The sequence below is a fragment of the Echeneis naucrates genome, chromosome 23 (genome assembly GCF_900963305.1).
Source record: "Echeneis naucrates chromosome 23, fEcheNa1.1, whole genome shotgun sequence".
In the NCBI taxonomy this organism is placed as follows: domain Eukaryota; kingdom Metazoa; phylum Chordata; class Actinopteri; order Carangiformes; family Echeneidae; genus Echeneis; species Echeneis naucrates.
In genome coordinates, this window is record NC_042533.1 from 10,766,771 (window position 1) to 10,781,011 (window position 14,241).

The 14,241-nt window shown below is 42.3% G+C and overlaps 1 protein-coding gene across 4 annotated transcripts in view; it reads right to left on the reverse strand.

The window, feature by feature from the left end:
• LOC115036683 (kinesin-like protein KIF21A) overlaps nucleotides 1–12,142 on the reverse strand; it is a 31,135-nt gene extending 18,993 nt beyond the window's left edge. For all 4 annotated transcript variants that reach the window (XM_029494969.1, XM_029494967.1, XM_029494966.1 and 1 more), the window contains exon 1: nucleotides 11,824–12,142. In XM_029494969.1, the coding sequence (XP_029350829.1) occupies nucleotides 11,824–11,867 (44 nt within the window). In that variant the 5' untranslated portion in view covers nucleotides 11,868–12,142. The remainder of the gene's footprint in view (nucleotides 1–11,823) is intronic.
• Between the last annotated feature and the right edge of the window lie 2,099 nt (nucleotides 12,143–14,241).

Genomic DNA, 14,241 nt, shown 5'->3' on the forward strand with positions numbered 1-14,241 from the left:
AGAGGAAGTGGAAATATTTGGACATATTGGAAGGATTAAAATGTCCGAAATACTTCAGGCTTTCACAGGAAAACACTGACAGTTATACACGGAGAACACATGGATGAAAATATGTGATCTATTACTGAAACACTGAAGATAATGCTGGATGTATTTGAAATTTCCTTCTGAGAGTCCTTTTGTAGGTAAAAGTAATTTCCCCAAGGCTCCAGTCAAAATGAACCCAGATAAACCCAAACTACACTGAAAAATAAAAATGGAGACGCTTGAGAATCTCAAAAGCAGAGTTGCTATAAATGGCTGCTATTGTTGGTCACTGTTTGTGTGTTTGTATATGTGTATGCATGTGTGTGTGAGACGTGGCCTTTAGCATCCAGTTTGCATTCTGTGCGCAATACTGGTGTGTGCAAATGGATGGCTTTTTGTGTTTCAATTAAATAGACTCACATTCATCACAGCATGAGTCTACACAACCTTCGAAAGGCCTGAAAGGACAGTGAGAGAGAGAGGGGGCGGTGGCAAGACAACCACAGAGGTGTCATTGTGTGTGTGACCTCAGATCCCAGCTATTTAGCAGATGCTCTCCGGGATTACAGCGCTGATGAGGAAAGACATGAAATCCAGGTTTGGGACATCAAAGGACCATCAGCTTTCTTATTATTTATCAAGAAAAGCTGCATGTTACAGAGTCAATGATTTATCGGCAATGTCAGAAATGTCTTTACTGATATCCAAAGCAGGTGAAGCTAGTCAAACTGGAGATATGTGATCCTATAATTGCCGAACAGGGTTTGCTTTGTGAATTATATTATAAATCCATTGTGTTAATTATGTTTACGCTATCCATTTATTCATTATTCTATTTCTTTGCCACATTATATTAGTCTAGTTATTACAAGAGATACATAAATAAATCACAGGCAACAGTCAGAGTCAGACACATCCTTCAAAAAGAACTATAATGTTGAATAAAATCTTTATGAAATTAGAGGTCAAATCTTCCAATGGCAAAAAAATTAAATAAAATAAAAAATATTGCATGCTTTCCAGATTGTTATGTTTCACTATTTTATTTAAAAAGCTGCAGAAAAAAAAATAAAAATTAAAAGCAAATGTAATTTTTACTGATTTGTATCTTATGATGCATAACTGGATTACTCAACGCTGCGTTACAATAGATTTAATCAAAGACCAAGGGAGAGACAGTGAAAGCCAAGAAATTCCAATAAATAAACAGCAACTTTCCTTTCAGAGTCTTTCTGACTTTTTCCGAAGACCAAAACGATTAGCTGACAGATGACACACACATCAACAGAAATACCTGAGGGGAACTGCAGAGTGCCGTGATAATTCCTCCTGAAGTCATCGTTCACATTATGCACAGGCATTTAAGCAATAGATAGATTGCCAGGAAATCTATCCAAGTGCTCATTAATCTGTATATAATAGATGTTGCTCCCGGCAAAAGGGGTGCAACTGTGAGTCAAAGGGTTTAGGTCATCTGAGGAGACTGTGACCTCATGGTAGGATGGTTCAGGGCTTGACTGAAGTGAATCTGCATTAATCCTTTTGGCCACCTTCCCAAATCTTGACAGAGAGCCACTTCTGTAATCTACTGTAACAATAGAAGCACTTACTGCTGCGTACAGCGAGGGCATCAAATCGCTGGATTATTGTTCACTTTGAGGGTTGGCAGGAAATTTAACGGGACGACAGATGTGAAACTTTGAAAATGTCAAATTCAATAAAACATTTGGAAGGCAGTCATTGTTTGCTCGCGGAGAACCAAAGGGACTGTTATCACAGTGACCCCATTAGGAATAAAAGCTTCGTCTATCTTATTGTGTTTGACTCCACAACGCGGCGATGCAGAGTTTGCTTTGTCGAGTTCTACGACATCACCAGAGTCGTGCTTTCATAAAGGCACCACGGGCGTTGTCACGAGCAAAGCAAATGTCTGAGAAAATGCTACGGCGAGATATAAAGACAGAGAACGAGAACTAAGGGGAGATAGAGTGGATTTAATGGTTACAGCCCAGACAAAACACTGATGGCAATCTCACTGCAGGAAGATCCCCTGACCAGCCAGTTAAAGAGAACTTATCTGTGAGGGCGATGAGGGCCTTTCATGTGGAGGCGCTACAGGGAACAAATGTTCAGATGTGTCTGTGTATCATGGTGCAAATAACTGAAACAGTGTTTTCATCAATGCACTGCAAGAAAGCTCTACTTCCTGTGAAAATAATAACACCGGTATGCTACTGTTTACTACCACGTTGGCTCAGTGCGATCATTTGGTGACTTTTTCTATTTAACACCCCACACACACACACACACACATTTTTTTCTATGAAGATATGAAGATGTTATCTGCAAGAAAGCAGGTAATATTTCGCTGGAAATATTCCTTCTCCTTAGGCCATTCACAAAATATGCTGATATGCTGAAATCTGATACCGCAACTTTGTACAGATTTTGATCTTGCACTTAAATCAATAAAAGTCAATGGCTGTCCTTCAAGACGGAAAATCACTGATATGTATATAAGATATATCGTATGCCATGGAAAATAGTAAAGATCCTTTTGTATTTCATGAGTTAAAACCTCGTCGGGGCTATTAGTTTCATCCTTGTTATGGATCTGAAATAAAAGCTCAAATATGCCTCTCGTTGATGATGTCGGAGCTTTGTGGGACAAGGGACCTTTATTGATGGTATTTTTGTCGATGTGTATATTCACAACTTAAACAAGCTCTGGCTTCAGAATTTCTCTGTTAAACATAAACAGGTGAGGGTTAAGCTAGGTGTGAAGTACGGCCTGCTGGTGTGTTATTAGTGTGACCGACTGACTTTGGCTGCGATTATGCTCTAGCAGGTTTCATTCTGTGGTTCAACCAAAAACACCCTTTTCTCGCGGCTGAATAAGGGCTGCCCTTCAGCGCTATGGAGATTTAGCACTAATCCACCTTCTAGAGTGACACACACGGGGGCTCCACACAGGCTCTTTCTGCAGGAAATCCAACTCCACTGCCTGCTAAATATGCACATTCATGCACTTACGTGTCTGTAATCATCTAACTATTATTCAGCACTTTTTTTTTTTATCCTTCCCTAAAATGAAATATGGATTTATGGTTTTTATTGTGCTTAATATTTACTGTGCTGTTAATTTTTCCTTTCAGAGATCACAATGTCAGCCTATAATTATAACTGAATATCAAACGTGAAAACACCCTTTCAAAAGGCAAACACACGCCCGCGTGCATGCACACAGACGAGAGGCTAAGGAGTTAAAACCTTTGTGTGATTAGTGTAACCGCACAAAAGATTAATCGGCTATGACAGTTTCTGCCTGTTGGCTGAAATACTTTGAAGAAAAACACTAAGAAGTTCCAGAGTGCGAGGGATTAAGGGCATACATTCATGTAATGACTTCTGGAGCACTTCATGCTGTAACATAAAGATTTGTGATGTTCCTTAAGTAAATATGGGATACATCCATAACTCGGGGGAGGGGGGGGGCATGATCGACACAGTTGTGAAGGAGGTGACCGTCAGTTAAAACAAAACAAAGGAAATATGACAGCGGCACAGTAAAAATCCTGATTTGAGGATGAAAGCTAATTTATATCTAGCGATAAGCTGATTCTTGTATTGTACAGTTTGCCCCAGGGGTTAGTGTAGCATTTGGAGAAATGCGAATGTTTCCTGTTTTTATGGGAGTGAGATGAGAGGATCTATGCCCAGAATGAAGCCTAAGTGAGTGAGTAAGTGAGCCTGCGACCCCGGGAAGCTGCTACGGGCCAAGTCTGATGGGAAGGTATCATTTCAGGACATGAACAGGTAGCAGTTTGCTCGTGTTTATCCAACGTGATCCAAAGGATCCATCACGGCTCAGTAACATGTAGGACTATAGGACGCTTCAAAAGGACCGGATACGGGGTTCAAACCCAACCCGGGCCGATGTGAGCAGTTCACAGTGCTGAGATACCGCTCACTTAACCTTGAAGGGGCTGAAAGCTAGACGCACACAGACACACACACAGGGGCTTTGTCAGCCTCTCCCCATGTGACATGGCCTGTTAGGCTCCTGCACTCAGTCTCATTACTGCGATTACAGTGACAGCCTGAGAAACAGCGAACTCCTCAAACGCACACACACACACGCACACAGAAGTGAAAAGACACACATATTGTACACCTTGACCTTGGTTTTGGAGGTTTAAAGTTCAGTGAAAGGGAGATTTGATGAAAAGCTGATGAGAGCAAGAGTGAAAACATGAAATGAAAATTTACTTTGCCATAAACTCTCTTATCCAATCCAATTACAAACAGGGACTCCTGTTGTGAAACTCAACACACACTAATGACTGTAGCTTCTTACACACAACTACCTCCTCCGAATTTGGACAGAGGGTTTTTGATCAGCTCCTGGCAATGAGGCCAGACAGATAATATAAAAATCAAATCACTGCCATCAGCATTGACTCCGGTGACCCACTGAACAACGCAAGAGGTTGGGAGGAAACGAGAAGTAATCAGATATTACACAAACACACATACACACACACAAAAAAAAGAGAGAGACAGAGATGAGTCAGCCCATCACGGCCATTTTGCTGACCTAATCCTTCCTTACACACCAACCACTTAAACAGCAAACTGACATCACCCTGCCCTCCAATCGGTTCAACTCCCTCCCAAGAGATGCCGTAGATCATTCTGCTTCGTTGCTAACAACGTTAATAACAAATCCTAGTGCTTCAATTCGCAACTGCAGTCAGGTCAGTTTTGTTTTTCATGCCCAGCTGGCACACACTGATCCCTGTGATTCAGCAGAAACGGAGAGGAACATCTGAGCCCACAAGGCAGCAGACAACAAACCTCTTTTCTCCGCATTTCACGCCGCTGCCGCCGTGACTCATCACCTGACATCATCATGCTCAGTCACATATTTCTCGTTTGCTCTTAAGAGCCCATTAAAGTCTAAATAACGTGCTTTTAGCTTTCATTACCGCCTAGCTCTAATTTGGGCGGAGTCGCCCAAATTAGAGCAAATCTACTACTTACACAATGCTTGTGGTACAGTAGGTGTCCATGGAGACACTGCTGCCTGTTTTGTTGACCTCCATTGTACTGGATGGAGGCACAAATCTGAGAAATGGATGCAGCTTCACTGGAAAGTGAAACCCAAACTATCTACTCAGGTAATTAGAGGTTGGGAGATTTTCTTAGCGCAGAAGATATAAGGGACAACTTCCTGATGCTGGCTTTAAAAATGTCACAGAGGGAAATAGGGATGCACAGCTGCCCTACAAAGCACATGGAAATTTTGTGAAGCGATGCAAATTTGCAATTGGAGGCAAAAGACGCGTTCGCACAAGTTGAATATTTGTTCATGAAGGCTTATGTGTACCTTCCCCTTACCTTGATCTTAAAGAGCTTAATGAATTAAGCTAATACACAAAGAGCCAAACTGGGTTAGAGTTAGCACATTTCAATACGCATACAGTTATATGCTGATAACCAGCAAACAGATCGCATGAGCGTTTTGATGAAGATGTGACTTGACTGTTGCATCTGTGGGCTCATGACAGTGGTGCTAGCAGGGGCTAATGAGGGACCATGAACACACCCGCACAAATCCAGGTGCACACAAATTCTTGTGCACACACATACATCCTCTGCTGGCCCTGTCTTGCTCATGTAACTGAGACAAGTGAACCACAAGCCCTCAGCTTTCAGTGATAGAAACACACACAAACACACACACGCACACACACACTATTTTTCCAGACACTGCTGGAAACATGATCGTACCACTGCATTTATTCACATCCTTTTCAGTGTGCGTGCGCCTCCAGAACCTTTAGTTACACCAACATGATGTTCTTACATAACAATAAGCACAAAGACACACATAAACAGCATCTGTCAGCAGGTGCACATGTGCATTTGTATTTGTGTGTGGTTTCTTTTAACTTGGGTCTAATGGCCACCCGGAGCAAGAATGAAATGAAAGAATAAAAAAAAAAACAAAAAAACAAAAAACAAAACAACAACAAACAAACCCAGAAATTATGGAAAGATGTGAGACAAAGCAGAAAATGTTACAGCCACAATAAGCTGCTACTGTTTTGAGCAGTCCAACTCAGCTGCACAGCAACACAGCGTTTTTGCTAACAGTCTCTGCATTGTCCAGCAGCTGGTCTTGACATCGAGAGTTGATTCACTGTATCACTCTCTTCAGTCTAGTTCTGTTAAGTGTCCAAGCGCTAAGAGGCAGGGCACAGGCGGACTCTGGCACTGACATCTGCTGTAAGGTTTAGCATGAAAGACTGAACAATCTATCAGTAACTATCGATAGGGACGTTACGTGCTGTCACAGTCTGTCAGGGGTTTCCATTCATTCAAGGAGCCATCCTTGATATTTTGCAGTTGGTGACAAAAAAAATAAAATGTGGTCCTCCCACAGGATGCGATAAAGACGTAAAATGTTTTCCCCCGAGATCGAGTTCAAAAACAGCAAAGCAGGCAAAGCTGTGATGTCGCCATGGCCACTAAGGACCAATAGCAGAAAATGGGAAACGGTCAAGGATCAAGAGAGAATGAGCGGGAACCAAAGAAGCTGTTCTGCTAACTCAGCGGTTTATTCCCTCGTATAGTGGCTTAGTGCTGCCCATTCACAGGACAATCGCTGGCACATCCTGAGCCTTTAAAGGACCTCTGGTCTCCATGGTGACAGCCAAAACAAGCTGCTGTGGAGAGATTCTGACAGGGTCACCGATCAGAGCTCTGTGATCAGCTCCGACTGCTTCCTGGGTCAAAGGTCGCTGGGAAGGAAGGGGGGGCGGGGTGGAGAGGTGAAAGAGGATGGTGGCTGCTGTCACCCTGACTGGCAGCCAATGAGGACATATGAGGATAACACACGTACACAAACACACACGCACATGCTCACAAAATTGGCCTCTAGCACTGATACCGGATTAATGGAAACATTCCTTTTTGACAAGGACAGTTCAGCCCACTCCTTTCACACAAGGGACTCAAATGGAAATTGAAGTAGAGAACAGGAAAACAATAAGTACAGAATTGTAAAAAACATGTTTTGCATATGTTTGTGGTACATTCAAGGAAGAGGGGTGGTAAAAATAACAAAACATGATGAGTTTGTGTGGCCAGAAGAAACAAGACAAGTACAGCCAAGATAAAATCTTTCATTTTGTGTCTATATGGAACCTTTTCCTTTGCTGGTTAGGAAGAACTTATTGAATATCTGAATCACAATATCCTACGACAGCAGCTGGCAAATGGTTTGCAGCATGTTGGTTCAGTTGAGTTAGTCAGCTCATGAATATTTATCATGGATACACACACACACACAGGCATATGAACACAAACAATGCTTTTGTGTAGTAGCAGCAGGCCTGCAGCCTTTGCCCTCAAACATAATCCACAAAGGTCAAAGGGGGAGGGACTTGTACCTGACAGACACATAAAGCAGCCAATAGAGAGAGACAATTTGGATATTGATTAGGGGCCGTGATGTTGGGGTTGGTGACACCTAGTTTACATTTGACAAATTATTTTTGGTTAGTTTTCCGCTATACACACCTCAAAAGGTTTTTAATCTCAAATTACATAAAGCAAAAAAGCAAACATAAAAAAAAGGGAAATCAGATTTTCTAAGGCGTATTTCAATGAGAAATTATTTCTAAAAAATTAGTCAATCTCACTTTTTCAGCTCTAGTCCCTTTAATATCACTGGTGGACAATGTTGGTCAATTAGACAAATCATGCAAATCAATATTTCCATATCCTTTAAATGTTATTTAAGCTTAGCTAAATTGAGCACCCACAAAAATGGCACATGTAATAGTTAAACAAGTGCTAAAATGCTAAAATGAAGATTAAAAACAACCGCTTTTATCACTTTTAATAGCCTTCACTGCATCCTGTTTAATTAAAGAGGCACAACTCTCTTCTAGATTCAGCAGCATGAAATTTAAATCCTTGCAACGGGCTCCTTTTGGCTGCAGCGCTGAATTATTAAAGCTCCACTTCAAAGATATTGGCAAACTAATAAGTGACATGACCGTTTACCTCAAGTGAAGTCAGCACTATGACTCACTTCTTGAATAAATCATTTACTTCTTGTATTGTTTTTTCATAGAATATGGGAGTAGAGAAACACACAGATGGGGTGTTATATAAGAAAAGACACACAAATACATTCACACAGAGGATAACCCTCTAAGCATTGTGTCGTCAGTTGAATCAACCAACAATGATGTGCAGAAGTGCCCCATTTGTACGCTGTCAGGTGTGAAAAAAACCTTTGAGAGCACAGATGACAGCACAGCACATGCATCTAATGTTTAAATCGTCTTTTACGTTACATCATCTTTTCAGTAATAAATCAAAAGGACCAAAAAAAAAAAAAAACCTCAAACGGTGTCTCCCCTTTCAGGCTCTAGACCCCTTTTTCTTTATTGTTCTGCCTATTAGCTCAAAAAAAAAAAAAAGAGACAGAATCCGGATGTTAAAGAAGCGTTTCATCACTCTGGACCTGATGGTGTGGGGGATTAGGGACTCGCTAACAGACAGCATTAGCCTCACAGGCTGAGGCAGGTACTGGTTGGCAACCTGCTGGCTGCTCACTACAAACACACACACACCTCTAACTAAACTATTACAGAGTGTGAAGAAGACGCCTGTGACAGGCTCACCACAACTATGAAGCCCCAACATAATTAGAAAGTTGCCACGGTGATTAATGGAGGCGATAACACCAACATGATGTTCAGAAGCATGAAGTCTGTGGGTTAGGAGCCGACCAAAGGTGTGACCTCCAGAGATGATTAAATGCTAATAAACTGTTCTTTCAGTTGAAGATGACACATCATCAGCAAAGCAAAACTCAGATCAGCAAACATGGGAGGGTGTTTCCAGAGAGGTTCACGGTGACAACACAAGAAAACGTTTGGAACTTGTGTTGTTACAGTTTTCATTTCTGCAAATTTTTTTTTATCTATATTGCGTTGCATTTACCAAAGGCTGTGGGCTCACATATGTGACAGCAATTAAAGTTAACTTGAACACTTACTTACTGTCATCTTTTTGTAACAGACACTGTGTTAGCAAATCTACTATCCAGATTTTATATTGACACTGTGAAAGTGTCAGAGAGAAACTGAGCCTTAAAACCAACTGTCAGGATTTCCTTCATTTTGTGATGTCCCTCTCTGCAGCACGCCCCATTCCCGGCCAACTGGACCCACCATCTAGCCTCACAAAATTTGGTTTTGTTCTTTGTGTTACCCTGAAACTGGCTGCAGTTTTTATATTCACAAAAGCAGATCATCTCTTCAGATTGCTGTTACAAGAGCTACTTTGAGGTTTGGTTTCTGGTTCTCAAAACCACAAATACATACTTTATTCTGAGAGATATCAAAAGGTCCAACAAAGCACCAGAAACGAGTCAAAATGAGTCTGTCCTCTGGTTGGGCTTTTACCGTGGCACTGGCTTTTGTTGCTCAGGTAACTCACTGCCTGCTATTCCCAGAGACGACTAATGAGTGAGTGATCACGAACAGCAAAGTGAACAAAAAGATGCTAAAACACTCCTTAAAGTCGAAGGGAGCCAGAGTCTCTCTATAGGTTTATCTGACACGTTTCACGTTTGTTAATGCAGAAATATCAACAAATCCAGCCATATTTTACAGTTGTTGGTTTAATGATTACTGGCATACATTTATCCTGTTTCTTTATTGTTTCATTGTGCTTTTTTTTTTTTTCTAAATTTGTCCCATCAGTTTTGCCTTTTTCCAGAGTTCCAGTATTGTGCAGTAGAAAAGGTCACTTGGGTCTAAAATAGAGGCAAGTCCTACAGTCCTAAGTGTTATCAGCTCCAACTGCGCTTTTTGTTGCTAATGAAAACTCTGTCATTGTGTCTGTTGTGAAAAGTGCCTCACTTTTTCATAGAAACAAGCCCCTCCTAGAATTTCAGAGTAGACAGAGGTTAGTGGTTGATGTGAAACAGGAAGATTAAGGAGCTCTGTGAGCGTGCAGGCAGAGTAAGGAGAGCTTCGGTGACAGCACGTAGATCTGTGTGTGTGTGTGCGTGTAAGAAAAAGATTAGTGACAAAGCATTTTCAGGTGCCACTGCTGACCTCGGAAGAGACTTTTAAACTCTGATTCTTTTACAATCAAAAGACCTGCTCGTAATTTTAAAACGACCAAGGTTCAAACGTTAATCTTTAGCTTTAACATTAACAAAGATTTTCACCATTTACATAACTGCCTCACAGAGGAAGGGACATAATCTTTACTTGATTTGTGCTGACGTAGGGAGATTGTGTTCTGAAGAATGTTCATTTTTTTTGTCTGGCTGTTGCTTGACATTGGACTGTGTGCTCTGAGAGCCCTTCATTCAAACACTCACTTTTACATCAAAGGGTTCAGAAAGAAATGCAGACGAAAGAAAGCGCGAATGAATGCAGCGCTGAATAGTCAGCTGATTGTTAACAGGACCACAGGTGGAAACCTGACCAGCAAACACGAAAACAGAGTTCACCAAATAATGAATGAGGCCTGAGCTCTTAGAGAAGATACAATAGCAGTTAGTTTCCACTCAGCGAGACACACCTCTTCTCTAAATTCATGTATTGTATTATCAGCATGTCTGCATATGGCCATGTGCTGTTGTGCGTTGCAAAGTCGTAGTCTTAAAAACTAAGAATATATATCAAGCGTGACATTACTAAGAAAAAAAAAGAACCTTGCAGGAGTGTCTTAATAATGAGATGATGTAGCTTTGAGCATTGGGAGACCCTGATGGGACACACAGAGATGATTTAATGTCCATAAAGAAAGAGACGGGAAAGTAAATTGAGTGAGCTTGGTAAACGGAGCTCTGGGTCAAAGTCTGAATGCACAACAACAAGGGAAGGCAACGAGAAAGGAGCGAAACATGAGAGGGACAAGCTTTTGTCTTCTCTCTTCCACTGATCCAGTTCACATGATGTTTCATATTGCCTTCCAAAACACGCACACACACACACACACACACACACACACATTAAAGGACAAGCACTTGCCTCTGGTCTGAAACTACTGCTTCGTCATATCAGCCTATTGATGTTTTCAATGATTTGTCTTGTATAATATTGTTTTAACTTGTGTGACTCTGGGCGTCTTCCTTTGTTCAGTCCCCCCCCCCCATACACACACACACACACACACACTGCTGATAGAAATAATCACTGACATAGCTGGTGCCCAGGCTGTGTCTATCTTGGTGACAGCATGGCCTGGCCCAGGGGACAAAGGTCAGATCAGATCAGCATGACAGAGCAAACACACTACCCCTCCAACACAACACAAAATTCACTTCCACCAAAGCAGTTTGGATCACAGAAAGTGGCTACCTGAAGAGTCAGACTGAAGCCAGCGTGTGTTGTGCAGAGGAATAGTAACAGGATTCTCCCAGGCCTAATCCCTGAGCACAGGGAGATTTTCATTCAGAAATCCACCACACAGCACACACATGCAGTGCCGGTATTAACAAAAGAAGGTCATGTAATTGGGGGGGGGGGGGGGGGGGGGGGGGCACTGGGGGCACTGGCCAGTGGTCCGTACTTGTTATCTGAACAAACAATGAGCTATAAACCGCTGCAGCTGCTGACGTGGTAGTGGAGAATGGAAGAATCGGGTGTTGTTTTGGAGAAAAGAAAGAAGATGTTGGGTGTGTATGTGGGTGATGGCGGGGGACATGTGCCGGGCTGGAGCAGGTGTGACAGCAGCATCTCTCCGCATCCTTACCTCAGGGCGACCCGCACCGAGCTCTCATCCGGGCCGCTGCTCATCTCTGCGGGGGGGCTGATCCAAAAGCGGTGCGCTTAAAAACAGATCGATTTCCCTTTTTCCTCTTTATCCTCTTAGAAGACAACAGCGCTCCGCCGGTCCCCCCCCCCCCGACCTCCCGCCAAGGAAAGCGCTGCTGCCCTGAGCCTTCAGCTCCGCCGGGCCGAAGGAGCCATGTTTCATCGGATTATCGGAGTCCGGTGGATCTCTGAGCCGTCGTCCGGCGGTGGTCACCTCTCCAGCGGCATCGCCCTGCCCTCCGTGCGCCGTGCGTCTGCGAGAGATCCGATCCGATCGGCGTGCGATCCCCAAGACTGAGGACGCAACCAGACTCCTCCTCCTGAGCTGCACCAATCCAGACCGAGGCCCTCAGCAGCCGGGACACCGGAGGGACACTGTGCACAGGCGCACTGATATTACCCCTAATAATAACAACAAATAGTCACGATGATAAAAATAAAAAAAAAGGAAAGCAGTTATATAGAAATAGGAATGTGTGATCAGGGACATGGATACTGGGCTGAGGTCCACAGTTATCAGCCTTCCATTTTAACTCCTTTCCACCTGACGCACTAAATAATTACATTTAATAAACAAACAAATCAATAAATAATCCAGAATAAGATGTGGCCTTTTCAGTTACACCCGAAGACATCCTTTGTCCAGCCGGGCTTTCCCTGCAATGAGAACTGTCCAGCATTGTAGTTGATGTGAGCTGCCAAGTGAACGGAGGCGACATGCAGACTGTTGTCTAATTTGGAAAATGTCAAACATTTGGAAATTTTTGAAAACCTATCAAAACTGTCGCCAAAAATAATAACAGCCATTTAAAACGCACCCAACTGAAATCAGATTTCCTCCATGTATGTATAAAACCTCTCCTTTTATTCTAAAATCCATACTAAACCATGACATGAGTCAGTGACTGAACAAAACGTTTTGCTTCCATCTTGTGGTCAACTCATATTATTGGCCCTGTTGAGGTTGAAGTGATGTGTTGCTTCATTCTGCCAGTAGATGGCTTCACCGACTCATCTGTTGTGTCTTTAACCCACAACACACATGGCCTGGATGGTGACCCTGCTCCTGTTGCATTCATTTTCAAATGAACACACAAATCAACAGGACGGAGTAACTCTTGATTTTTCTAATATCTCCTCCTGTATCTGCTTTGACTGCAGCACATCCTGAAAACCTTCTTAGAATCAGTATTTGCGCCGTCCTGTGCTACAAATATAGTTCAGTGCCAGTTTGAGGTCAGCTGGAGGCGTCTGTATTTCAGGAGCTGAGAGTTTGTGAATCAGAGTGTTGAGCTGTCTCGAATCTGAATGATATTGTGTTTTTGGTTTGTGCCTTTTTTAAAAGTGGTGGTGAGGTCTTTAGCTCAATGAGACAGCATTATTTTTTATATCTGCTTTACCTCTTCCAGTAGAGATCAATAGAATTACTACTCACTGTATTCCACTGAAAGAGCTGGTAAGAGTACTGCAGCCACTTAGCTGGGCTTTACATTAGATGAACAATTCTTTTTTTCTACTGAATTAATAATGTGGAAACAAACACAAAACCAAACGTTCTCCAAGATTGCAACGTACTGTTTTATTTAGAAGAAAATACATCTTCATCTTTCAACGTAAAGTGACCTCAGCATATGATTTCTGAACAGATGACATGTGTTGATGTACCTTCCTTTGATCTTATAGGGTTAAACAACACAGACTCCTACACATGCATAATGGATTCTCAGTGGATGAGGTCGGGCCTAATATTACAGGGATTCAAAATATGTTACTGAGTCTTGATTGCTCTCTTTCAAGAAACTATGTAAAAGCCCTGTCTTTGCGGGCAGGATTGCTGCTCATTGTTTTCATTTGGTGAGATCTCAAAATCTCTCAACTTTGTTCCGAGTGTTGATTTGATCTATCCCACAGCTCTGGAACCAGTTTTCTTTCCCATAATCCCGCTTCACATACCACATGTACAGCGAATCCCACTTTAAACACCACAGAGTGGCTCTAATAAAACATCACATGCACTAAAAACGCAATTATAAAATTCTGAATTGTCAAACAACAAATGGTACTCGTATGACCAGGTGGCATGTATTCATTCTCTTCACAGCCTTATTTGAATTTGCTTCATCATACATGATGGATACATTCAATCTCTTACTTACAGAGGGGATGACAGAATGATCGTGTCAAAGTTTTGTTAGTAAGGATGTCATCGCTGTATATGCAGGGTCATACAGTGTGGCCACAGTGGGCCTGCCTTCACTGGTGAGCTATCCTAACTTGATTCCTAAGGTCACAGGAAACGATGAGGTGCCACGTTAGGTGATATGGTGTAGTAGTAGTGCTCATCCACCTCATCCAG